The sequence below is a fragment of the Tenebrio molitor genome, chromosome 7, assembly GCF_963966145.1.
Source record: "Tenebrio molitor chromosome 7, icTenMoli1.1, whole genome shotgun sequence".
In the NCBI taxonomy this organism is placed as follows: domain Eukaryota; kingdom Metazoa; phylum Arthropoda; class Insecta; order Coleoptera; family Tenebrionidae; genus Tenebrio; species Tenebrio molitor.
In genome coordinates, this window is record NC_091052.1 from 7,036,702 (window position 1) to 7,062,171 (window position 25,470).

Here is a 25,470-nt window from a genome sequence, read left to right on the forward strand (position 1 = left end):
GGAAAAAACTTGCGGTAATCGTGCAGGTCACTAATGTTGAAGGCTGTTAGAATAGAACTCATTTGAAATTAAAGTAAACTGTGTCGTATTGCTCATAATATTTTCAGTGTTAGAAAAAACATGGAATTAAAAAAAAAGTGGATTTTTTCGTTACATTTACACATATTTTGTGTAATATGTATTGATATTTAAAATTATTTCTTATTAATAATATTAAATAATAATGATTGGTAATAGATTCAAGTATTTTAATAAGTGATAAAACATTTTACAAAAGTAATGAAATAAATTCATTGTTGTGATGTTTTTAATAAATAAAGTTTAGTATTTGGGTCAAACTTTTAAAAATGTTGGTTAGTTTAATTTTTTCAGCTGTTACGTTGGCTGCAGCAGTAGTTCGTAATCGTGCCACGAGTTCGGGAAGTTTCGTCAGTAAACCGAAGAGATGGTCTCTCCCACTTTCCTTTAGCTAGTGACATTTTTTTGTGTTGTTCCATGTACACAACTTTAACATGTAAAAATTAGTTTAATGTAAGTTAAAGTTAGTAGAAAACGGCAAAATTAACATACCTCAACCGCATTCGGCGCGATTCGAGCTAATTATCCGAGTGTTTGTTTTGGCCGCGGCATCGCATCCATGTACACAATTGACATGGCGCTGGGGTTCATTGTGATTTCCACGGAAATGATTTTGGGGTTTTGTTCGCAACTCGGTGGATAATTGTTGTTTTGAATCGTTGATTTTTGAGTGACCGTGCGACCGTCGTGCCTTTCCTTGTGCTCCGCGACTAGACGGCATAACCTTGATAATCGGAGCTTTACATAAGCTTGTTTTAGTTTCTGAAGATGGAAGAAATCGCCCAGGGATTAGATCCTGACGATTTAATGGATCTCGAGGAAGCGGAGGGCTCGGACCTCGACGAGGAAGAGGACGAGTTAATAGACGACCCTCTGCCCTCGCCCTTTCAGTTCCCTTCCTCGGGCTCCGCCGCCACCTCGGCCGCCTCTTCGCCTCCCAACACCGACGATATTTCCCTGCCGTTCAGCTTCTCCGGAAAACCGCTCAGCGTGAAGCGGGGGCGCGGCCGGCCCCGCCGCGAAGGAGGTGACCGTCACTCGGACTCTGAAATGCCAAGTCGATTAACAGGGGTGTTGACAGGTAAGCCGGCGCAGCGGCGGCAGGGCACGGGAAACAGAATCAGGAAGCTGAAACCTCTGGGGTACCCTCGGAAAAAAATCAAACAGCTTGATCGAATTGATTTGGATCTGTCCTGCATTACGCCGTCTCCGGTCGACGAAATGCCTCTAGTTGATCCGGAAACTGGCACTTTAATATTTACCGAGCGCGAGAAACCGGCACCGATTTTAGAGGAATTGCCGTATTTTCCGGAACAATGGCCGGGGAAGGTTTGCGCTTTTTGTAATTTGGGAGAGAGGAGTCAATTGGGGCAAGGCCAAATGTTGAGGTTGATTTGTCCAGAGGGTTTTATACCCCAAAGAGTCGTATCCGACCCGGCCGAAAACATGAGTAACTCCATGCCGACGCCGGAGCGAGAGGCGGGAGATAAGAGTCCGAGGGGGCCCGTGACGTGTCGGCGGCAGAAGAGTTTCAACAAATGCAGACATCCGTCGTTAACTAGCGAGTACGTGGACGAATTGACCATTATTGGATACACAGAGGAGCCCCACGTTTCAACTTTGTTCGACTCGAGCGGATATTTTTACGCACATAGGAGTTGTGCCGCATGGTCACATGGTGTCACAAAAAATGGTACAAATATCAAACCGACATTTTTTATTAGCTTCTTAATTATATTATTATTTGTACAGAAAATTCTGCTCTGGAAAACGTGGGTCCTGCTGTTTTACAGAGTACTTCCAAGAAGTGTTCATTTTGTAATCATTATGGAGCAAGTATATTGTGTAAAGTGGAGGGGTGTACAAAAGTTTATCATTTTCCTTGCGCAACTGCTTCTGGTGCCTTCCAATTATTAAATTCGCTTGCATTATTTTGCAGTAATCATATCGGACAAGCTTCATTGGAGTGTGAAAGTACGTTTGTTTTTCATTTCACTTGATATTTTTCCTCAAAAACGCTACATTTCAGATGCTATGTGTTATACATGCAAGTCCTTGGGCGATATTGCCAATCTTATGTATTGTTCATCATGCGGCGAACATTACCATGGTATATGTGTCGGGTTAGCACAGCTACCAGGTATGTACACTCAATTAATATTTTCGAATTAGTCATTTAAATTAACCTAAAACTCCCACCTATGCTTTTGACAGCTACAACAGCGCCCGACAACGGCAGAATTTGAAATTAACTTAAATAATTTAATTTTTTTATTTCCCAAATACATATCTGTTTTATTTTCAATAAGCAAAATTTAGAAATGAAATGAATCATTTTTTTTTATTCCTTCAACTAGTTACAAATTATGTAAACTAAAATAAATTTTTACTGACATTAAAAAATTGAACTTTCTACTTCTTAATTAACATCACAATTTACTCAACAATTTTTTATGAAAACGAACTATAATAGTTTTTTAATCGCAGTTTATCGCGTTATCTCTGATATTGTTGACTGATAAAAGAAATTAAATACCTAGAAGTTTCTTGTACGTTACAGAGTAGACATATATTTTTTTTTTGGGGAATTAAAAAATGCGTATTGAGTTTTTAGTTGACAATATTTGACAATTGCAGGAGTTCGAGCGGGTTGGCAATGCAGAAAATGCCGCATCTGTCAGGTTTGTCGCATAACCGGGGACGAGACTAAATTGATGACATGCGAGCAATGCGACAAAATCTACCATTCGACGTGTCAAAGACCCATAGTCACGTCCATCCCTAAATATGGTTGGAAATGCAGAGTAAGAACTGGACGCTTACCTTATGTTATTGTACTGATTGTTGTGGATCAGTGTTGCAGAGTTTGCGGCGACTGCGGCTCCAGAACACCCGGTGCCGGTCTCTCTTCACGTTGGCACTCACATTACACCGTTTGTGATTCTTGTTATCAGCAGCGTAACAAGGGATTTTCATGTCCACTTTGCCATCGAGCCTACCGCGCTCATGCACACAGAGAGATGGTGCAGTGCACCCTATGTCGCAAGTTAGTACTGATATGAGTTGTTTTTTTTTTTTTAATCAATAATAAAAATACCAGCAAAAATCCTGACGAGTGTTGTAGATAAGATAAAAAAAGTTGGAGGTGACAAAACACTCGCTTTTGACAGCTTCTAAATCTGATTGGATTATTTTTGACAGTAAAGTGGTTACAATTACGAAATATGTATTTTGCAGATTTGTTCATGGGACGTGTGATCCTGAAGCCGATTTAGTTACATATCACCAAAGGAAAGAGTCTCATCCTGAGTACGAATATGTCTGTTTAATGTGCAAGAACTTGACACAACCAGCTGGACTTCTTTCAAAGCGAAACAGTGAGTATTGTTACCCAAACACGTCAATATTCACTTAAAAAGTTAAAAATGTAAATACTGTGCAAAGTGTTGATATTTTCATAGCAAGCACAAGTATAGCCTTGAGTTCAAAAGAAACTTCATACGTTGTCATAAAATATTTCCCTACATTGAACATTAAAAACATGGTACAATTATTGCAATTATTGGTTGCTGTTAACGAAAGTGAAGAATAAGTAAAAGCTTAGCTCGAGTTAAAATACAGATGCTGGATGGAGTTGTGTTGTTTTTTAAAGTAAATCGCGCTTAATTCACTTTACTTGTCTTAGTTGTCTTCAGAGAGTTGTACCGTCTAACTTTGATGCAGGTATCGAGGATGCTAATGAATGTGTAGCACCCCCGCAGGAATCCCCCTACGATGAAACCGCCGAATTCGACACCCCGTATCCCGTAGATGCGATCCGTAATATGGGTTTGGGGAAGGGCAAACCGTACAGTGCCAGTAAGATCGCAAAAAAGCGTTTGGGACTCGGGGGTGCGGGAGCGTCTGGAAGGCCCAAAGGTGTGGGCAAGGGAATTCCCGGTAAAGTGGGTTTCATGAAACGGCAACGGATGACGGAGTTCGGTAGGAAACGGGGTCCCAAAGCGAAAATGCGTGGTGTGTTTGGGGTCCCGGGGGTGGGTTTACAGAGACCAGTCTCTGACGGAAAAAATGACGAAGAACCGGGTGTGGAGAATCGTCTGGTTCTGTGTTCGGCCAAAGACAAATTCGTTTTAACTCAGGACATTTGCGTTATGTGCGGTGCTCTAGGTACGGATCAAGAGGGGTGTTTGATAGCTTGCGTCCAGTGCGGACAATGTTACCATCCCTATTGCGTCAACGTCAAGGTGACCAAAGTGATACTGCAGAAGGGATGGAGGTGTTTGGATTGTACTGTTTGCGAAGGTTGTGGACAAAGAAACGACGAAGGGAGACTTATACTTTGTGACGATTGTGATATCTCATATCATATTTATTGCATGGACCCGCCATTAGATTACGTACCTCATGGCAACTGGAAGTGCAAGTGGTGTGCAATATGTCAGACTTGCGGCGCCACCGATCCCGGATTTAATTGTTCTTGGATGAACAGCTTTAACGAGTGTGGGCCCTGCGCTTCACACGTGAATTGTCCCAGTTGTTCGGAGCCCTACAGCGAAGGCGACTTGATCATACAATGTGTTCAGTGCGAAAGGTGGCTTCACGGTACTTGCGATGCGATCAAAACCGAAGAAGACGCAGAGAAATGCGCCGAAGAAGGTTACAATTGTTTGTTGTGTCGACCGAGAGATGTGCCACCTCCGCATTTAATACCTTCGGCAACTGCGATCAAACCCCCGACTCCCACCAAAAGTCCCGAAGTCAAGTCCAACAACAATTATTACGTAGACGGCGTTTATTTGAGCGAAGCAGGGTTCAGTTTGATCAAGTCGTTGTCTCTAGAACAACACGGTACCAGAAAGAAACGCAAGAAAATCGCCACGGTTCAAGACAAAGAAGCAGGAATTATGGCCACGATCGAGTCGGTAGTGGCCGGGAGCAGTACCGACAACATGCTGGAAGACAGCGCGAAACTTGAACTGGTCGATGTGAAGGAGGAACCTCAGGAAACACACAAGGAAGGTATGATGTGGATGAAAGACGATGGACCACCTCCGGAAGGTTTCACTATTTTCACGATGGAAAACGGGATCAGCGTGTTGAGACGAAAGAGACAGCGCAATTTGCAGAAGTTAGGCATCGGTGGTTTTCTGGTGCGAATGCGTGGGATTCGAAACGGACAAGATAACGACGATATCGACGTGCTTCCGGGCCAGTCGAATCCCTCCGGTTCCGATTTGCAAATGCCGTTGCCGGTAGAAGCGGAAAAACCCAGGAGAAAACCGGTCAGAAGAAAAGCGAAGAGTAAACTGGCGGAAACTTTTCCGCCATATTTGCAAGAAGCATTTTTCGGGAAAGATCTTTTGGATTCCACCAAAGAAGTCGACAGTTCCAGCAGCGACGAAGAGAAGAATTATTCCGACGTGGACAAGACCATACAGTTGACTCAGGATGAGATCAAAGCTGTCGCTGCAGTCAGTGCGAAACACGAGATCGGCGGCGAATCGATGGACAACAAACAAATTTCTGATAAAAGTGTAGGGAATAAGGCGCCAGTCGTGCCTAAAGAGGAAGAAGACGAAAATACGGAAGACTTGAAAGATGTTTTGGCCATCCCAGGGGATCTTCTCGATACTGAATTAGTTAATACAATTATGAATGAAGGTGATGCGGAACTTAATAAGAATGCTGAATCGTTGGATGCTCTTACAGGTATTTCATTGTCGTAACCGTAAATTCCTCAGAAATGAAATTTGTTTTTTAGCAACAAATTTACCCGACGAAACTGACATAACTAGTACTTTAGTTCGCGCAAGTACTTCAAAAGATACCAAAGATGAACTCAGCGACATTTTGGGGCCACATTTTAACTTGGAACCCATGCCGAACATTAACGGTAAAGATGTCGAGGACATATTTAAGGTAAAGTCGTACTGTTTTTATGTCAGAATGTTTGTATAATTTTTGAGATAAATTGTAGGGTGTGTTAACTGATGATTCTCAGGAATCCCAAGAGAGCAACGTGTTTCCAATTCAAAATAGCAGCACTTTTGCCGGCAGCACACCACATACAATTACCCAACACACGGTCACAACTCCACCTGTTAGACCTACAACACTGCCAACTGTCAATCAAAGCAATATGAACTCACCACTCAACTTCCCACCACAATCTCCATATCAGTCAGAATATAGCAAGTAAGTCGTTTGATCGGGAATCGTTTTGGGAAGTTTTCTAATGTACATTGGATTGTAGTAGTCCACAGTTCAGTCCGGCATTTTCCGAACCTCCTAGTCCTTGGGTCTCCGTAAATGACGGGAACGATTTAGACACTCCTCCTGCAGGATCCCAGTCGACTTACAATCAAAGATCGTCGGAAAAAATGAAAGCCGACGAGGGTTTGGGCAGTGGGGCCACGATATCTGCAGTATTATACGCCAACATGAATCACCCAGAGTGGAAAACCGAATTTCCGAATTGGAGCGACAGATATAAGCAAATTCTGAAAAAGTGGAGAACGCTCAGTTCGGATCAAAAGTCGCCGTATCTACAGAAGGCCAGGGATAACAGGTCGGCTTTGAGGATGAAAAAGCAGCAACAGGTATTTTTTATAATTGTTTATTTTTTGTTGAATTATGTAACGTCAAGCAAAAATTTAGTTAACCACCAAATTGGTTGACTAACCATTTTTTAAACATTCGATGTTTTCACTGTGCAGCTTTCGTTCACGTAAATTCCTCACAACAAATTTTGTTGGAACAAAGTTTTAAAAAAATGGGAAGTGTATTTTGTTTTATTTATTTGACTCGACAGGAACGAGTAAATATTTTATATCGGGCGCAGATTTTTCAGTTTTTTAGTTAAGGGGAAAACTGTTTTGTTGGGATAATGTTTCGAGTTTTTGATTCTTGGACCTGAAACGGCAAATTTGTCTGTGTACGAATTTAACGGTTCAGCAGAACGACGGTGCTCTGGGTTGTGACTAACCATCTGCATTGCATATTCAGTGTTTACTATGTGTCTGCCTCCGTGACGTAGCATTGCTTGTTGTTAGTTCTCCGAACCACCGCCTCTTAGTTTTGTATGTGTGTTTACCCCCCAGTCACAGATGAACAAGGACGCTACGAGCGCTAGTCCGGCGACGACACCGAAGGCGCCGCCCGTCGCAGCCGCCCCCGTCAGCAACACCATCATTCCCTCAACCCAGGTTTCCGCCATCGTCGCTCCAGTGTCAGAGGTGTGCACCCAACAGTCGCGGCCTACGCCATCACTAACCACCGCTTCCACTAGCTCTGTGTCTGTCTCCCCACCAGTAACACCCCGACCCGCCTCACTAACACCCTCACCATCCATTCAGCAACAGTTTACCGTGCACGGTCAGTTCTTGGGGCCGGGTGACCACTGCGGGCCCGCTCCCAATGTCACGGTCAATCCGTTGTACCAACCGAACGTTGTTAACGAGCAGACTCCCACCTTACCGCTATTAAGGACTAATAATATCCAACAACAAACCACACCACCCGCAAGCGATCAACAGATCCGCGTGTTGACTCCCTCAGAGATCATGCGCACTCTTCCTTCCCTCTGTCAGGAAAACTATGAACCTCAACCGCTGGTGAGAACCTGTATTCAGTGTGGACGATTTTATCCAGCTTTTTCAGTTTTCGTTGGTTTTTTTAATTACTATTTATTTTTGTTTTATGGACGATACATCTGCATTTTTATGTTTATATCATTATTTGGTCAGTGTTGTTCTTTTTTGGTAATTTTCAAAATGCAGTTGGAGAAATTGGTCGAAATTAGAAACCATCTTTCATTCAAAAATATGTTCTTTAATGTCATGGGGTTCAAATCGAAACGTTTTCTAACCGCATTTTGTCGAGGGAAATTCAGTGTGCTAACTAAACAGCATGATAAAAATGGAACCGAATTTATAATACGGTTGTAAAATCTACTTTGGTGAGGTTAAGACTAATATGCCAATGGCGACGCTTACTGTTTTCCTTTCAAACTCGATTTGAGTAATTGCAAATTTCTTTGAAAGCTACAACGTTTCATAATGCTAAGGTGAACAAATTTCACGGGGATCGCAGAATACTTGTCTCATTAATGAGATACGATTTTTGTTGTGAACAAGTTTTTGCCCTCTTCGATTAAAATCCACCTGTGTGTTACTCGCCAAAAAAATTCGTTTTAATCCAAGGAAGATCCTCAAACATCCCAATCCCAATTTGTACACGGATAAGTATCAGAGCCACTTGGTAGTTACAGTAACAACTAAAAATTGTTAATGAAAAAATATGCCTCCATGTTTTTGGTGATGGTAATTAAATGAGACGGTAGTGGAAGTTTTTCTGGTAATGGGATTTCCTTAAAAAAAAAAAGATCAAACTAAATTATAATTCGTCTTTTACGTAATAGTATTTATGTAAACCAATTGTTTTTCTGTTCTGATTAACAATTTTTATTCCTCTTATTAGCATGGCTTTTCTATTGGTTATGTTATTGATTCTGTGTATTGTTAGTGGTCTTTTAATTGTAGCTTGTACAAATTTGAATCGAAGTATGAATAAAAAATGTCGCCAGTCTGAAACTTGACCAATTTATTTTAGGATCAAGAGAAGGTGGCGTTGCAGCGCAAATCGGCTCACGAAGCCGAGCAAGAGAGGCAGTGGAAACAGCTTCAGGCGTTGAGACAACAGCAAGCTCAGCAACAACAAAATGTGATCCAAGAGCAACGCGTCCAATGTAAAGTTACTTTCCATGAATTTTTCAAAGATAAATCAGTTCACTTTGCAGCTATAGCAAGAGTACAGCGGCAAATATCCGACCCCACTCCGTTTCCCCAGGAGCAAACCCCTCAAGAGTTGAGTCCAGTGACGTCACCTTCGCCAAATCCTAGACAACTCCTGTCAATGGGTATAAAATCACCTACTTTCCCACACCCAGTTCAGACACCCATGCGACCACCACCACCCGCACAAACTCCTATCGAATTCACACCCGAGAACGACCCATACGTCAAACCACCGTCCACACCAAAGTTACCACAACCCACGTTTCAACCTAGGTTGCCCGCGGATCCTTACGCCCATCAACCTTCGACTCCCAGACCTCAATTCCAAATACGTCCCACCTTGCAGGGTTTGAACGCGACCGTGCGAGCGGGTGAAGGGCCAGAATTGAGCAGGCAGCTGAGGGATCTTCTTCAAAGGCAGCAGTTCAAGAAGTTGGACGATCAATTGTTGGCGGGTAAAGGTCAACAGCGTGTTTGGCCACCCACCGAGGCTAGTCAAGAAGTTGAAACGCCAGCGGTCACCAACGCGGCTACGTCCGGAGATGCGACGTTCAGACAGCCGTTGCCGCCGAGCATTGTTAGGCCCAGGTTGCCGGTGCCAGTTTCCGGAATTCCGAGACAGCCTGGAGCCCACCTGGGTTTGAGGATGCAGCTGGATCCCAGAATTCAAGGACTCGATCCCAGGATGAGACTGCTTATCCAGCAGCAGGTAAAATAAGATGTCTTCACTCACTTGTAGAATTAGAATTCTTTTTTTTTTCTCGATGTGTCACTTAAATCCAGAAATTATAGTTATTTGTACAACTAGTTATGCAAGTCATACTTTTTTTCATGAATTTGCAGATTGATTAACGAGGACGTAGGCCGAGTTAATCAAGCAATTAAGTGAAAAAAAGAGACTTTCATAACGTGTTGTACACACTATTTTTTTCCACATCGATGTAAGTTGAGAAATTTGGTCTAAAAGGATTTATGAAAAAGATGGAATAAAATGATGCAAAAAAGTACTACTTTCACCACGATTTTTCGTGTAAAAAAGTGCTACTTTCACTACGATTTTGCGTGTAAAAAAGTGCCACTTTCATCACGATATGCAAATAAAATTTAATATTAGCCACGTGTTTACGATTTCCTTTAGCGTCACATCGTAATACGTTGCTCTTCGTTTATTGTTGCAGAGGTTAATACAACAATCTTCTGCAACCCAACAGCAACAACAGCAGGTGTTTTCTGGAGGAGCGGTTAGATTCCCACCGGGAATTGTTAGACCCACAAGCGTGGAACAGTACGAACAGATTTTACCGCGACAGCAGCCCCCTTTCCAACCGAGAGCTGCGGAACCGCAGATGCCGCCCCGTTTACCTGTCGGTCAGATTGCTGCTATGCAAAGACCGCCTTTGAGTCAAACGCCGGCAGTAGCTAACACTCCTAGTACTTCCGAAAATACAACAAACGACCAAGAGATTCCGGATAATGTGACTGCCGAACTGGAAAAATTGGAGCAAGAGACGGGAACGATGGCAGAACTTCAAGGTGTGGGTGACATTCTTGGAGGTCTCGGCGATGATGATGATGAGCTTCTAGGTACGTATTTTTTAATTCAACGTGAATTATTTTCCTCCGCGTTTCATTTTTGGGTTTTTTTTTTTTTGTAAAACATTTTAAAAAATATTAATTTGTTTCAACGTGTAGCTGAAATGGGTGCCGATTTCAACATTCTGGAGTATGCCGATCCAGAAGCCTTACCGGGCGAAAAGACGAACATTTTAGACTTGGAACTGGAAGAAGAGCCTATTAAGAACGATAAGAAAGTCAAAGTAGAGGTGCCCAAACCTCTCACTGGCGGCAAACCAAACATTGGTCCTCAGATAAAACAGGAAGTTGTTACACCGCCGTCTACCTCGGTCATTTCGGCGCCGCACAACATGCCCGGAAACATTCATCCTCCACCTTTGGCGATTTCTCAAGCTCAGAGCCAACATCCCTTGAATCCCGGCGTGACGTCTCATTTGACGCCACAGCAGATTCACCAACAGATGCTCCATCAGGTGCAACAGGCGGCAGCTCGTGGCAAGCCGATGCCCATCGGTGCAAAGCTTCAGACTCCGGACGGGATCATCGGAATCGTCACACAGAATAACACAGTGCAATTGCAAATACCGCAAGGTTACCACCAAAGATTAATCGTTTCCCAACGTGAGTTTCGAAGTGTTTGCATTTTGGACCATGTCACAAATCGAATTTTGTTACAGTGCAAAACCAAAAATTGCAAATGCGATTGGGACAGAACGTTCCGAGAATGATGTCGGTGGCTCCCGTGCAACAAGGTTTGCATCCGGCTCCCGTGGGATTAAATGCCGGACCGAGAATGGGTGTTGCAGCGCCCCCACCACCACCACCTCCTTACCCCGGACCTCCGCCACCTTATCCCGGTTCAACAACCCCACAGCAGCAGGTATGGATGTTTTAAAATTCATAAGCATGGTTTTAAATGGTTCAGTTTTGGATGTTTTATTTTTTTCATTTTAACAGCGCTCATTTTTATTTGCTCTGACGCTCGAAAATGCGTTCAAATTTAAGGTCTGCACTCTGTAAATTAATCTGATGTCCAATTTGTTTATTTGGAAGATATGGTAGTAGTTTTCTCACTCATCTTGCTTGTTGCAATGTCGAAAACGTACTCCGAACGGTCGGTGCTGTAATTTGAGCGATTCGTATAATTTCAAAATTTGTTCTGCAGGTAATGGTGAAATAAACTTTTATTACATAATTGAAATAAATTATCGATTCAAACCGCACACTAAAATGATAATTGTTTTTTATGTAGGAAATGTGTTTTTACCACATTTATTACAGTCCTAATGTATTGTAATTTGAAATCAATCAATAATGCTACTACAAAATTTGTCATTCATGGAAGAATTAGAAATTCACCCGTTGCTGGTAATTTGTTTACAATTACTACTTACCACTAAAATTTATCGGGTTTTTGTTAGAAATCTACAATTTTCGTTCATGTTTTTCTTATTGAATGTAAGCAGATCGAACTTTTCCGAACACACATACGTTTCTCTCGTACAGTGTTACATAAATTGGCGCAGCGTACAACAATGTGCAAACAACAAATCAAATGTAGTAAGTGTATTTAAAATTGAACATTCAAATTGAAATTTTATATTACCGTACTGTTTATTTGTGAAACTAAAGGAAAACAGAGCTTAAATCAAGGTTGAAATGTTTTTTTTTTCCTCGTTATTTACACGCTTTTTACATGCTTATAGCCTGTTCGTGATGGTCATATTTATGGTACAAAGTATGGACTTCCGTAGACCTTAAATTTAAATTTCAAATATACAACAAACATACGTCGTACGGAAGATCGTTTTATTTATTATCCGGTTTGGTAGTACTAACTTTGGTTGAGGTACGGTGTTGTTGCTTGCATGTGTGTGGTAGATGGGATTGAGAATGGGGCCTGTTCATCTTCCGCTGGGACACATACATCCTATGCGACCGCAGGGTTTACCTTTGCATCCACACTTGCAACGAAGACCCTTGTTGTTGGAGGTGAGATTAAAACCCCTTACGAAACACATCACATTTTTCCATTTAAACAAAAAAAATCACTTGGTTCGATTTCATTCGAGTGAAATCGAACCGGCTTAGTTAAATTTTCACTTGTAGAGTTTGTCATTTAATGAGGATTTTTACCTAAATAATGATCTAACTGGTGATTTTAACTGTTTACTTAATTAACGACGCTCAAAGACTCTTCTTCATATTATTCTGGTGCTAATCCTCACGTATAACAACCATCATTACCATGAGCTTATATTATTATTGTTTCAAAAAATCTTTTGCTTATTTTTGTCATGCTTGTTTTCGACATTTTATTTTTATCACTTGTAAAATTTTATGTGTAGGTAAGGATTAGTTCACAAACAAAAATATTTAGTCCTTCCTCATTCTCAAACCTAGATGTTTTTATTTGCACGAATCGTAATTAAAAATGAAACAATTAAACAATTAAAAACATATTTGAAATGGTGTGGTTTATGTGTGTACTTGACGTACAGGAGCAGCCCTTGTTGTTGGAGGATTTATTGGAGCAAGAGAAACGTGAACAAGAAAAACAAAACCAAAATCAAACAGTTGTAAACAACCAAGATGTTGCCGTGACCACTGCGAATGTTGAGCAGGAACCAACGGCTTTGCTTACGGATCATGACTTCGATAGGATCACAGACGTGTTAGGGGGTCCTTCCATAGGAATCAATGCAAATGCAAGGCAAGGACAAGGTGAGTCGCTTTTTGCAAAGAAAAACATAAAATTGATTCGATATCGATCAGTGACGGCGAATCCACCTCAAGGAACTTGGCAACAGAGTCAGAACAGACCGAAACCTACACCCACACCCCAGCCGGCTGCTGAAATCAGAGTGCAAACCTTTAATGCGAATTTATTAACTCCGCCGCCTTTGCCGCCAGACAATATCGTTACAGAGCAGGACAAACAAAAGCAGCTGCTTTATGAGCAGTGGCTCAGTCATCAAAGCAACATCCTCGCGCAGCAGTTGAAATTCTACGAGACCGAAGTTAACAAGTTACGAAAGATGCGCAAGGTACGAGAGTTAGTTACAGGTAATTCGATGGATGGTTTTTAATTTGTTTTTCCAGTCTTTGAACAGTAAACAGAGACAGTTGAGGAAAACTGGAGGTCAGCTGGCCGATGCTGATGCGAGCGAGTTGCAAAGAATTGCGGCAGAACAAGCAATTCTTCAAAAACATTTGGAGTCCAGTAGAAAGCTGAGTCGTCAACACGGACTGTTGCTGCAGGTATCTATAAATTTATAGGCACTGCTCTTTTTAGATCTAGCACGATGTTGGTGTCTTACACTTGTCAGCGCACTCGTAACCAACCCAGTTTTTATCGTTCGTTTTTTAATTTGTTTTAGAGACACAATATTTTTCGAAATTTACTTGTCAGACAACTGTGAAAGTTGTGTTTTTGTTTAGTATTTTTAAGTAGTGAGTAAAAGAAAATCACAGTACTCGTACATGTTACACAATTGACATAAAAAAATCACATGAAACTATGGGGCACGTAGTAGCTTTCGTAGCTGTCTTGTGGTAAAAAGTAGCAGATGTCTATAATTCAATACTTTATTATATAATTTTGTATTACTCCTATTGGTCTATATGAAGGAATACCGGAACAAACAACAAGCGAAACAACGTCCGGGCCCAGGCCAGTCGCCCCTTTTAATTCAGCAGAATCATTCGCCGCTGGGACCACCCTCATCGTCGCCAATCCATCATTCGAACGCGTCACAGTCGCCCATGATGTCGCCATCGGCGTCTCCCTTGGCCCAACACAACTCCCCGATGCACAGTCCCAGTCCCATGATATCCCACTCGCCGGGACCCGGTTCTGTTCAAAACATTTTGCAAAGCCCCAACGGAATGTCACCGATGCAACCGTCTCCCAGAATAGGAACGCCTCACTCGCAAGGCGACAGCAGTCCAGGACCTGCACCGTCTCCTTCGCAAGTTTGTCCGCCGCCACCGGCCCCGAGAATGACGTCGCCGCAGCATAAACGAGTGGTAACAAGTCCCGTCGGATACACGAGCGACATAAGACCAGGGACGCCCCAGATGAGATTCGTAAGGACGCCACTTGACCACGGGGGAGGTCTCCAGAGACGTCTGCCGTCGCCCATGATGGGTTATCAACAAAAACCAGGGACACCGTCTCCGTTGAGCAGCCCTCCACCACAACAAATGAGCATTAATCAACAGTTGATCCAAAAACAGCTGCAACAGCAAAATTTGGAGGGACAAGAAGCTAACATTTTGAACTCGCAAAGAGCAGTTCAGTTAATACAGCAGAGAAATTTCGTGAGGCAACAGCAGTTGGTGGCACATCAACAACAACAACAACAACAAGGAGTGGCTCAACCTCAACCGCTCACTCCTCAACAGCATCAAATGATGGTGCAACAGCAACAACAGTTAGCAAAGCAGCAACAACAAATGGTACAGTTACAAGCGCAGTTGCAGGCGCAAAGGTTGAACCAACAGCAGATCAACGCTCCTGCGTCGCCGATGCCACCGAAGAGTCCTCTGATCAATCAACAGATCATGTCTCCGCATTCGATGCCGCCGTCACCGATGCCTCCCAGGAGTCCAATGATGAATTTCAGTAATAATCAACAACCACCAAATTCGCCGGCACAGAGAAATGCATCGTTTCATTCGAATTTAAATCAACCTCCTAGTAGTCCGATGACGCATTCGCAGTATCAACCTCCAAACTCGCCCATGATTCATTCTCCGATGGGTATGCGAAGACCGCCTAGCGCCAATAGTAGTCCGGCGATGCCCGATCGTCCGACCAGCGTAGAAAATCCGGGACATCCAAGAACACCCTACTCCAATCCAGGCAGCATCGATAGTTCCAGCATGTTGGATAATCAAAACGGCGGTGGTAATTCCACCAATCCCAACAATCCAATACCGTTTCCGCCCGGTTTCGGTCGGTTCGGTTATTGCAAGTTGGGCTTGAGAGGCGGCTCTCCTATGTGGAGCTTCGGAAGAGGTGCCAAAAGAATTCCGACACCTCCAGGTTCTAACAAAGAACTGGAAAAGGCGACCGTGGGTGAGACTTCGACGCCCATCAAGCCCAGAAAAGAATCTCATCTGAGCAAAGTCTCCATTTTGAAGCGCAAATCTCCGGCCAAGACAAACTTGCAATCGTTGGCGGTGAGCAAAGTGGGATCGTTGGTCAGCACCGATTACAACGAATTCGATGACAGTTCGTGCACACCACCAGTGACGCCACCACCTGCAGCTCTGTCATCGACAAGTCGAGTGGCGACTGTACAGAAAACCGTCGGCAAGAAGATTCCGGAAGTGCAGGAGAGCAAAGAGACGAGTCAGGTGATGATCGTGCACAGTCCGGACGAGAAAGAGATGGGATGCGACGACCTGATGGATTATGACGACAATAACACGGTGATCTCCGGGGAAGTGTCTTTGAGTTCAGCTGCTCAACAAAACGACGGTGATGACATCGCCGTTATAGAGACGTTCTCGCAGAGCGATTTAGGTGACGCGATATCTAGTCCTCTCGAATCTGATCAAATCGCCGATGAATATGTGCTCTTCTCGGGGAATATGGTGGTAGATCTTTCGAACGAGGCGCACTACTCTGACAAAGAAGAAGAAGCCGAGGAAGAGTACGGAAGCGAAAATATGCACGTCGTGATCAGGAGTCCCACAACTAGCGACGATGAATATATTATGCAAAATAAAACAAAGAAGTACAACATCAGACGTTTACCGTCGAATCATCTTTTAGAAACTCCCGATTCGCCCGAACAAGACGAAATGCAACCTGATCCATCACCCGAAGCAGCCGACGAAGACGCCATAAGCAATTACGAAGAGTCCGAAATAGTCATAATTGACTCGTCGATCAAGTCTCCCGAAGAACAAATATCTACCAAAGAAGATTTCGAAGAGTTGATCGACGAGGGGTCAAGGAAAGAGAAAATTATGAAACAGGAAGTTATCACGGCGAAACACATCAACGACATACACAAGTACGCGGCGAACATGTTCAACTTTCCGCCTAAAGCCGAGACCAGCGTGGTCGCAACCAATACCAACAGAGTCGCCAGTTTGATAACATCCAAGTTGGGACAGAAATTCTCTTTGATAACAACACCAGTAGTGACAATATCGCGAAACGACACCCCAAAAATGAACGATGCTGTGGTGACGCAGAACGCAAAGTTGGTCAACACAACAACCACTTCGAAAGTGACGAATATTATACTTCACAGTGGAGTGCGGACCAACGTGTTGAACGTGCCAAAATTAGTAACGAGCGGGTCATCGGCTATAACTATCGTGAGCGCTAATACATCACCGATTGCGTCGATTCTGCCACCTGGATTTACCGTTCCCGTGATAAGCGCGAGCGCCGTTAGACAACTACCGAATGTCAAAGTGATAGACAAACCATCGTCGTCGATATCTTTAACGACACACGATACCTGCTTGCCAAAGAAAATATTCGAAGATGATTCAGTGTCACCGGACAGTTCTAATTGTGACGATGATAAATCTAAAGACTCGTCGGATGAAAAATCGAAGAGTGATTCACCACCTGCGGATTTCGTAAAACAGTCACCGTTTGTGAAAACGAATGATAATCTGAAAGTCTCCAAGAAAGTGGCTCCAGAGCCTGTTAAAACACCTGCAGTGATAAAAGAAGAGCCTCCAAAAACTGTAGGCGAAGTGACTTTGACTAAAACAACCGAGAGCGGATCCGGTCATACCGAAAGTAAGGTAGAAACGAGTTCTGTGGATGCTGGTTTTAAAAAGATTGAAAATGTGCACGTCAGTAATGTTAAAGTGCACAGTCAGAGTGTGTCTAGTCCGGTAATATCTAAGACTTCTTCGCCCGTGATCATACATAACACGCCGGAGTTGAAAATGACAGCGCAGGTAATACAGGAGTCTCAGTCGGGTATACAGATAACGGCGCGAACTGAAACAGTCGACGGTTTCGAAGGTACATCGGGTGACGACACCAAGTCGGTGGTGATATCGATTCCGTCGCCAACACCTTCCCAAGAACAAATGTTGGACAATATCGCGCTGCAAGCTCTGGAAAACAGAAGAAGAGACGGTAACGGAATGCCCGGCGAGTTCGAATCTTTCGAAGATGTACTCGACATGATCGAAAATATAACAGGAGAGCCGCCCACAGTTTTGGAAGACAACATAAAAGACAAACTCATGAGTGACGTCGGTGAATTTCAAAAATCAAATAAAATCAATCTGGTGGAACAAGAGCCACCCAAAGTGAGTACTCCGAGCAAAGTTGAACCGCAAACACCTGCTAAACCGTCGGTTGTTCCACAATTGTCACCATTGTCACAACCGACGGATCTGACAACAAACATGGCCAACGCGTCACAACAATTGCGTACTTTGTTGTCGTTACACACCACAACAGCGACGCCTTCGACTAACGTAGAGAGCGTCGTCAAAACCATCAATCATAAAGTTGTCAGCACTGGTCCGGTGTTGACTGCAACTCCTATCGTCACGTCTAGAGTCATTCAACAGACAACCACTGTGGGGAGTCTTAACACGGTCATTGTACAAAAACAAAAAACTCCGGTGCCGTCAATGGTGTCACCAATACGAACGCAGACGACGACTGTTCAGAACACGGCTTTAACCACCAACACCCCAAGTATACAGATCACAACTTCGGGATTGAATTTCTTGCCAGCACGAACTGGCGGCATTCAGTTGATGCCAGAACATCCAAAACTGCCGAGAGTCACCGCGATCAGTTCGTCAGCACCAACAACAACTACTACCGCACCACCAAACATCACCGTGCAGAAATCGGCGATCATTGTTACTACCACTGCGCCAGTCGAACCTGCAGAGTCAGTAAATCGAAAACCCACATGTTCTTTGACCGAGATGTTGCAGTCACATCCTGCGGCAGTTCCGACGACGAAAACCAGTGCAGACACTATTACTGCCGCCAGTTTGTTGGGTACTTCGGTGGGGATGTCACGGACTGGGTTTACTACGTCACTGGTTCAAGCGCAACCTCACGTTTTGGTGTCTCCGATCACTTCAAATAACCTGGTTTTCCACACCAGCAGTTTTAGCGTCAGCTCTTCGAATTCCACGGTGACGACGACTTCGGGTTTCAAGCCGGTAACGTCCAGCACAAACTTGTTGCACACGCAGCTGACGAAAGTCATGAGGAATAAATCGTTGGACGATTCGACAAGTGACAGTCTTAAATCCGACGACAGTAATAAATCTGAGAGTGTCGAGACTTCGGTCGAGAACAAAATCATCAAACAAGAACAACAGACGGGATGTAAATATTCAGCGATTCAAACAACGGCCGCTAGTAGAAGCGAAGACTCGCAGAATGCTCTTTTGAAGAAGCTCTTGCAAAATACGGCTTGCGCGAGTACGCAAACTCCACCTCCGACTTCATCAACGTCGGCACCAATCACGGTCGCAGCGCCGATACAGTTTTCTTCGAGTTTAGAGAGTCAGTTGAAAGCGTCCATTTTACCGCCAGTCGTCAAAGAAACGACGACCGCGTCCCAAGTCAAGGTGACTCCGCAGAGGACGCCCATCATGAGCAGAGAAACGTCTTTTGTGTCGAGTCCGGTGATCCAACAACCGCAGACCTCGACGTCGGTCGGAACGACCCAACAGTTACACATCGACATCAAGAAGTGCATGCCTCCAAGTCGCACACCCAGCAGAGACGATTTGTTATCGCCCCCTACGCCGAGATCGTCGTGCAGTCAAGATTCCAGCTTGCAAACGCCGCCTTTGGTCGTGAAAAAGGAAATAACGCAACCTCTGCAACATCAGTTATCTCAGGAAGTCAAAAAAGAGTTCGTCGACGAGACTTCGCAACATTCGGAAATTTCGGATCAGAGTCGTTGCGACGTCCCTATGAAAGAAGAAATCGATTCGTTGGATCCGATGACGGAAAAAATGATGCTGGAACAAAAAGAGGAGTTGAAAAAACAAAAACGTAGAATGTACCAGCAAAAACGACGTCAGAACCAGATAATGAACAAGGAAGCGGTGGGGCAGCCGAAGAAGCGGCCGCGGAAAAGTTCGAAAGTCGACGAAGATTATGATACTTATATAGATGGTGTTTTGGCACAGTTGCGTACTCTACCGCCCATGGTGGTTTCTGAACCCGTTTTAAATCGCAATTTCAGTATTTTACCTGTTTTTGGGAGCGATTTGAGTAAATTGGCCGCGAACGATTACGACTCGAGATTTGGCGAATTGAAAGGGGAATACGGAAATGCCGTTGTACCGGGGTACTCAGATTTTTACACTACACAACCGTACGGGGACAAGGAACCTTTGCCCGAGAAACCTCCCGCGTCCACGCAAAGAGGATTTTACGACCAAGAATTTCCGCTCATCAAGTTCGACACGGAGGAAGACAAGAGATTTGATATGTTCTGTCGGGAAGACTCTCCCGATTCAGTAATAAGCAGTTCCTCTCCCGAATGTCCCGTCAGAGAACCCCCACACAAATTCCTAGGGCTTAAACTTATTAACGAGGATGACGACGACGAAGACGAAGATATGTCCAAAATGAGATTGTCGCCGGTTGTCCCTATCATTGCTCCCATACCGATCAGGTTGAAACCGACCGGTCCATATCTGAAGGACTACACAGAGGTCAGTGTTGCGTTCCTATGTCCTTTTTTCTATACAGGTGTTATGGAAGTCCACGTAATAAATTACCAATAAGAACTCTTTCAAATTAACAGTTTTTACATATTGATCTTTTTTGGCGTCCTTCATTAAATGCACAGGTTTTTTCATTCATTTGCGTTCATAAAATTTGGGATTTTTGAATCGGTCCAAAAGCGTTAAAAAGTGCCATAACAGTTCATTTTTTCACACATTTGGGGTAAAAAAAAACCGAAGCCTATCATTTTTTAACGCAATTATAAACTTTTTCATTCATAAATAATGATACATATGTTGTCAAATTAAATTTAAACTTCCGGTTGTCAAAAAACCTGGGCATTTAATAACAGACGCCAAAAAAATTTTGTATGCAACTAGTTAGTGAAGTATGTTTTTTTTACTCGGCGGATTTGCGCACTCGCTTCGCTCGTGCGGCAAATTTTCCTTTTCGTAAAAAAAAGTATTACTTTTCTCACTTGTTACATAATAACTATTTTTTAATGGAATATTTTGTTTAACCCATAATTTGACACTTCGCTCACGGGATAATCATCAGTTGAAACGAAAGAGTGAGTGAAAATGTTTTTGTGCGGTAAAAACTTTACAGTTTTTTGAAAAAAGAACGATCGCTAACTAACAGTTTTTACTGTTTTTCATTCGAATATTTTAATCGAGTAATTCTTTTTTCGTTCTTCGTTATCAATGGATGTGTAAAAAACACATGAGCAGGTATGAATTTTAGGGTTCAAATTATATTTAATTTTAAACTGTTTGGAAGAATTTGTGGAATAAATATAAAAAATGTTTATTTCAACGAGCCCTATTGGTGGTTACATTTATTAAGTGGATTTCCATAACACCCGGTATAAAAATTAATCGATTCTAAATGAGACATTTTTCGATAATTATTTTTAGGACAAAGAGAATGTCGGTCGTGACGTGTGCTTAAAATCAAAATTCGGCTCTACGCCCTCTACTCCCCTAAAAGATTCTGGCAACGTTACCGTTACTTTGACGTTGACGTCATCGGCAGCCGAAGACATAATGGGAGTTCTCCGCGATTTGGCAAACATTTTGCACATACCCGCGCCGACCAGTTATCAGATAGTGGAGCGCACAAGCACGCCACCCAGCCAAAAGCTGGGATTGTACAGGACAAAGGGTAAAGATGGCAAAGAAGGAGGTAAATATGCGGGAATCAGTAGAGATTTTAGTAGTAGCACGTTTCTTTCAGCTCCGATCGATATTCAGAGTATCCTCAACGGCGCGGCGAAATTCTGCAAGCATTGCGATGTCGTAATTCTTAAAAACATGATCAGGAAAAAAGTTTCCGAACTGCCGTTCTTGTCGAAAGATTCTGAATTGTTGAGCGACGGCGACGAGTTGTTCTTTTGCAGCATGGCATGTTACATGCAATTTGCGTTGATGCACAGGTCGCCATCGATTCCGGAAGATAAAGCGGCGGCGATCATCGATCATTTATGCCAGAAGGACAAGAATGATTTCAAGGGGAAGAGACCGTTCGTGGATTCGGTCGAACACAAGAAGAGTTTCATGGATAACGTCGAGATGGAGTTACACTATTTTAAGAGAGAGATGGAACCGATGGATGTCGGCGAGATCAAATCGCACTCGCTGTTTACTAAACCTTCGGATAACAGGTTGAGGAGGTACGACGAGGTGCAGCTTCAAAGCACTCCGAAGGTGTGGAAGGGGACCAGGTACAAGAACTGGGCTCCGGGTTGTCTTCAGCCACCCACGAAACACAAAAAGCCGACGGACAAGGAAACTATGGAGTTGCTGTACAGGATGGGGATCACTGTCACTCCTCCCAGATTACCGGAAGACTTCAGGAAGTGCATGTTTTGTCAAGGCGTGGGCGACGGCGTAGCCGACGGTCCAGCCAGACTGTTAAATTTCGACGTCGACAAGTGGGTGCATTTGAATTGCGGCTTGTGGTCCGACGGTGTGTACGAGACCGTCAACGGGGCCCTCATGAATCTGGAAAACGCCCTTCAACAAAGCCTCACGCAGTGTTGCAGCCACTGCAACAAGCTCGGCGCCACCATCCGATGCTTCAAGACCAGGTGTTCGAACGTCTACCACCTGACCTGCGCCGTCAAAGACGGATGCGTCTTCTACAAGAACAAGACCACATTTTGTACAGTGCACATACCCAAAAACGAGAAAGACAATGAGCTCACGACTCTGTCGGTGTCGCGTCGAGTTTACGTCAACCGCGACGAGAATCGACAGGTCGCAGCCGTAATGCACCATTCGGACACCAACAACCTGTTGAGGGTCGGCAGTTTGATTTTTCTCAGCGTCGGCCAGTTGCTGCCGCACCAATTACAGAACTTCCACACCCAAAACTACATTTACCCCATCGGCTACAAAATAATCCGGTTTTACTGGAGCATGCGCAATTTGAACAAGCGCTGCAAGTACATCTGCTCGATTCACGAGATGCTGGGGAGACCGGAGTTCAAGATCGTAGTCCAGGAGGCAATGGAGGAGGACGTGGAGTTCAAGGACAGCAGTCCGAAGCTGGTGTGGCAGAGGATTTTCGAACTGATAGCGGAGATGAGGAGGAAGAATCAGTGCGTGCAAGTTTTTCCGCAGTTTGTCAGCGGGGAAGATCTGTTCGGTTTGACCGAACCGGCGGTCGTGAGAGTTTTAGAAAGTCTTCCAGGTAATCTCGAACCGACTCGTTTGTAGATGAGATTTACGCGTTCGCCTTGCAGGAATCGAAACTTTGACGGATTATAAATTCAAGTATGGCAGAAATCCGTTGTTGGAGCTTCCTCTGGCTATAAATCCCTCGGGGGCGGCACGTACCGAGCCAAGGTTGAGGAATCAGTTGCACTGGAAGCGACCGCATACACAGCGCACGGGTGGCTCGTCCTCGAGACCTCTCTTTGGGCCGACACCGGCGCTGACTAATAATAATACCCTGGGCGACGGCGCTTGCCCTTACACCAAACAATTTGTTCATTCAAAGAGCTCCCAGTACAAGAAAATGAAACAAGAATGGCGCAATAACGTTTTCTTGGCCAGGTAAATAAAAAAATTTCGACGATTATGCAGTTTTGACAATTACATAAACGTTGTTGTCAAATATTTTGCGGCCACGTGTTTTCTTTTAGTTTTTAGGTCTTAGAATCGCCTCATCCCAATCATGATTCTGTTGAAAGTTAATTTTAAATCGTTTTTATTTCATGTATTTAGCAAAGCCAACAGTCAGACACGTCCTAATCAATCATTTATCTAATGGCATGACTAATCCATTCGTTATAAAATCCATACAAGGTTTTCTTGTAAATGTGTAAATAAATAAAATTTTTGAGAACCTGCTCTTTTCCTTTTATCTCTTCAAAATTTGTTATAAGTGTTGTCGCTGAAAAAACTTGAGATTAAAGATGATTTAAACGTAGCCAAACTCTTTTATATTTATGGTGTCTACTTGGAATCTAACCGTTTCAGTTTACCAAAAATTGTTTACTTGATTTTTCCATATTTCCAAATAAAAATGGATTAGTTTTATATTTTTTTTAAAACAGGCAATTCGTTAGAAACTCCTTTATAAATAACCTGTAAGTACTGCGTGTATAGTATAGCGACTTTTGTAAAATAGAATCAGACAGAAAAAGTAACTTCAGCTTTTTGTATTTTTTTTGCTGCTGATGTAAAAAGAGTTCAGTTAAACAGTCGCCATCTTGTCGTGTCGGTATATTTTGAAGTTTTTTTTTTCAACTTTTTTTAGGTCAAAAATTCAAGGTTTGGGCTTGTATGCAGCTCGTGATTTGGAAAAACACACGATGGTGATCGAATACATCGGGGAGATAATAAGAACGGAACTTGCGGAAACACGGGAGAAAAAATACGAGGCCAAGGTGCGTACTCCGACTTGTCCTTAAGAAAATCACGGAAACTGCAGTGACAATTCACGGTATAATTTTTGCAGAATCGTGGAATTTACATGTTCAGATTGGACGAAGAAAGAGTGGTCGATGCGACTTTGTGCGGGGGTTTGGCCAGATACATCAACCACTCTTGCAACCCGAATTGTGTCGCCGAAACCGTAGAGGTTGACAGAGATTATCGTATCATAATATTTGCCAAACGACGAATCCAAAGAGGCGAAGAGGTAAGTACTAAAAGAGATCGGGGTCGTGAAAGACGACGATCGTGACGTAGCGATTTGTGACGGAAACTAACGAAAGTTTGTTTTGTAGTTGGCGTACGACTACAAGTTTGACATAGAAGACGACCAACACAAAATATCTTGCATGTGTGGAGCACCAAATTGTCGGAAATGGATGAATTAAATTTTAGTATTTTCGTATGTTTGAGTGGTTTTATCTTTTTGGGCGGTAATAACACTATTATAGTTTTATTTCATGTACATAAATGTTTACCGTTGACAGAAAACAGAACTAAAGCAGACTGTTTACAGTGCCATTACCTATCTCACATTTTATAAAAATACATTCCATAGTTTTTATGTTTGATAAACTCTATAACCTTGAATAACGTAGGATAAATGTGCATTTATATATTTTGTTACATAGTGTCGTAACAAGGACAGTGGCTTAGGGTTAGGGACCAAATCGATACCGTTGTTTCCCCAACCTTATAGAGAATTTTTGTACATACGTAGTTTACAAATATAATTTATTTCGTTTATTTTCATTAATCAAGTCAAACCGTTAGGGATTTTTAATTTACGCCAGGACTGAAACTTGCTGCAAAACTCTTAATTATCCATTATTTATTACATAAGAAATTGTTATCGTTCACTTGCGGTCGTTGATTTAATTTATTTGTTAAGCTAAGTGCATACAATTTTGCAGCAAGTGGGAGCGTGATCAGTCTGCAAAGAAAATAAATATCATGTCTAAATTACATCTGAACTGAACCGCTCGATCAATTCAGACGTAATTATTTTATTTGTGTGCTGCAATTATTTTCGTTGCAAAGTTATAAAAAATTCTATCGCAGCGTGTATTTATATGTTGTTTTAGATTGCCGTGCAATATGAGTTTTTAAAGCATCTTGTGTGCGCTTACTTTATATTTTTTTTATTTTTTGTGCATTGTATAAATTTTCAATTCTAGTTACTTTTTATCGAGACTGTGAGTCTATTGTTGTTATTAATTTACTTTTTAATATTTTTTTGTATATATTTTTGAATTTGCGAACTATGTGAATATTTTTTTGTATTTAAAAGAGAATCTAGGACAATAAAAGTTTGATGTTGGATTTATTTGGTTCTGCACCACCACTAAGTAAATACAATATTAATTTCGGTTGG

General features: G+C 42.9%; 2 protein-coding genes across 10 annotated transcripts in view; one reads left to right on the top strand and one right to left on the bottom strand.

The window, feature by feature from the left end:
• The window catches only part of aralar1 (calcium-binding mitochondrial carrier protein aralar1), a 42,606-nt gene extending 39,568 nt beyond the window's left edge, over positions 1–3,038 (bottom strand). Inside the window, exon 1 of the mRNA XM_069053934.1 lies at positions 2,902–3,038. The gene's annotated coding sequence lies outside the window, so the exon portion shown is untranslated. The remainder of the gene's footprint in view (positions 1–2,901) is intronic.
• LOC138135237 (histone-lysine N-methyltransferase 2C-like) lies at positions 257–25,418 on the top strand. Of its 9 annotated transcripts, XM_069053926.1 has the most exons (29): positions 258–531; positions 838–1,105; positions 1,160–1,771; positions 1,831–2,052; positions 2,108–2,218; positions 2,716–2,882; positions 2,934–3,124; positions 3,316–3,455; positions 3,802–5,787; positions 5,840–5,997; positions 6,056–6,273; positions 6,332–6,677; positions 7,179–7,313; positions 8,689–8,824; positions 8,876–9,582; positions 10,052–10,457; positions 10,566–11,069; positions 11,126–11,328; positions 12,330–12,440; positions 12,950–13,172; positions 13,224–13,495; positions 13,551–13,709; positions 14,079–20,141; positions 21,072–21,339; positions 21,391–22,848; positions 22,901–23,213; positions 23,920–24,049; positions 24,121–24,303; positions 24,392–25,418. In XM_069053926.1, the coding sequence occupies exons 2-29, from the start codon at positions 847–849 to the stop codon at positions 24,482–24,484; spliced, it is 15,774 nt and encodes a 5,257-aa protein (XP_068910027.1). In that variant the 5' UTR covers positions 258–531; positions 838–846; the 3' UTR covers positions 24,485–25,418. The 9 variants fall into 9 exon arrangements, with proteins under 9 accessions (XP_068910020.1, XP_068910021.1, XP_068910022.1 ...); XM_069053919.1 differs by having other exon boundaries at positions 257–531; positions 838–1,771; positions 7,179–7,691; XM_069053920.1 differs by having other exon boundaries at positions 257–531; positions 838–1,771; positions 7,179–7,691; positions 12,956–13,172.
• The last annotated feature ends 52 nt before the right edge of the window (positions 25,419–25,470 follow it).

Excerpts from the sequence above, each read along its gene's own strand:
- LOC138135237 (XM_069053919.1), top strand. The coding sequence starts at position 847 with ATGGAAGAAATCGCCCAGGGATTAGATCCTGACGATTTAATGGATCTC. Across the intron at positions 2,053-2,107 it reads AGCTTCATTGGAGTGTGAAA|ATGCTATGTGTTATACATGC; the intron begins GTACGTTTGTTT and ends GCTACATTTCAG. Across the intron at positions 20,142-21,071 it reads ATCTGAAGGACTACACAGAG|GACAAAGAGAATGTCGGTCG; the intron begins GTCAGTGTTGCG and ends AATTATTTTTAG.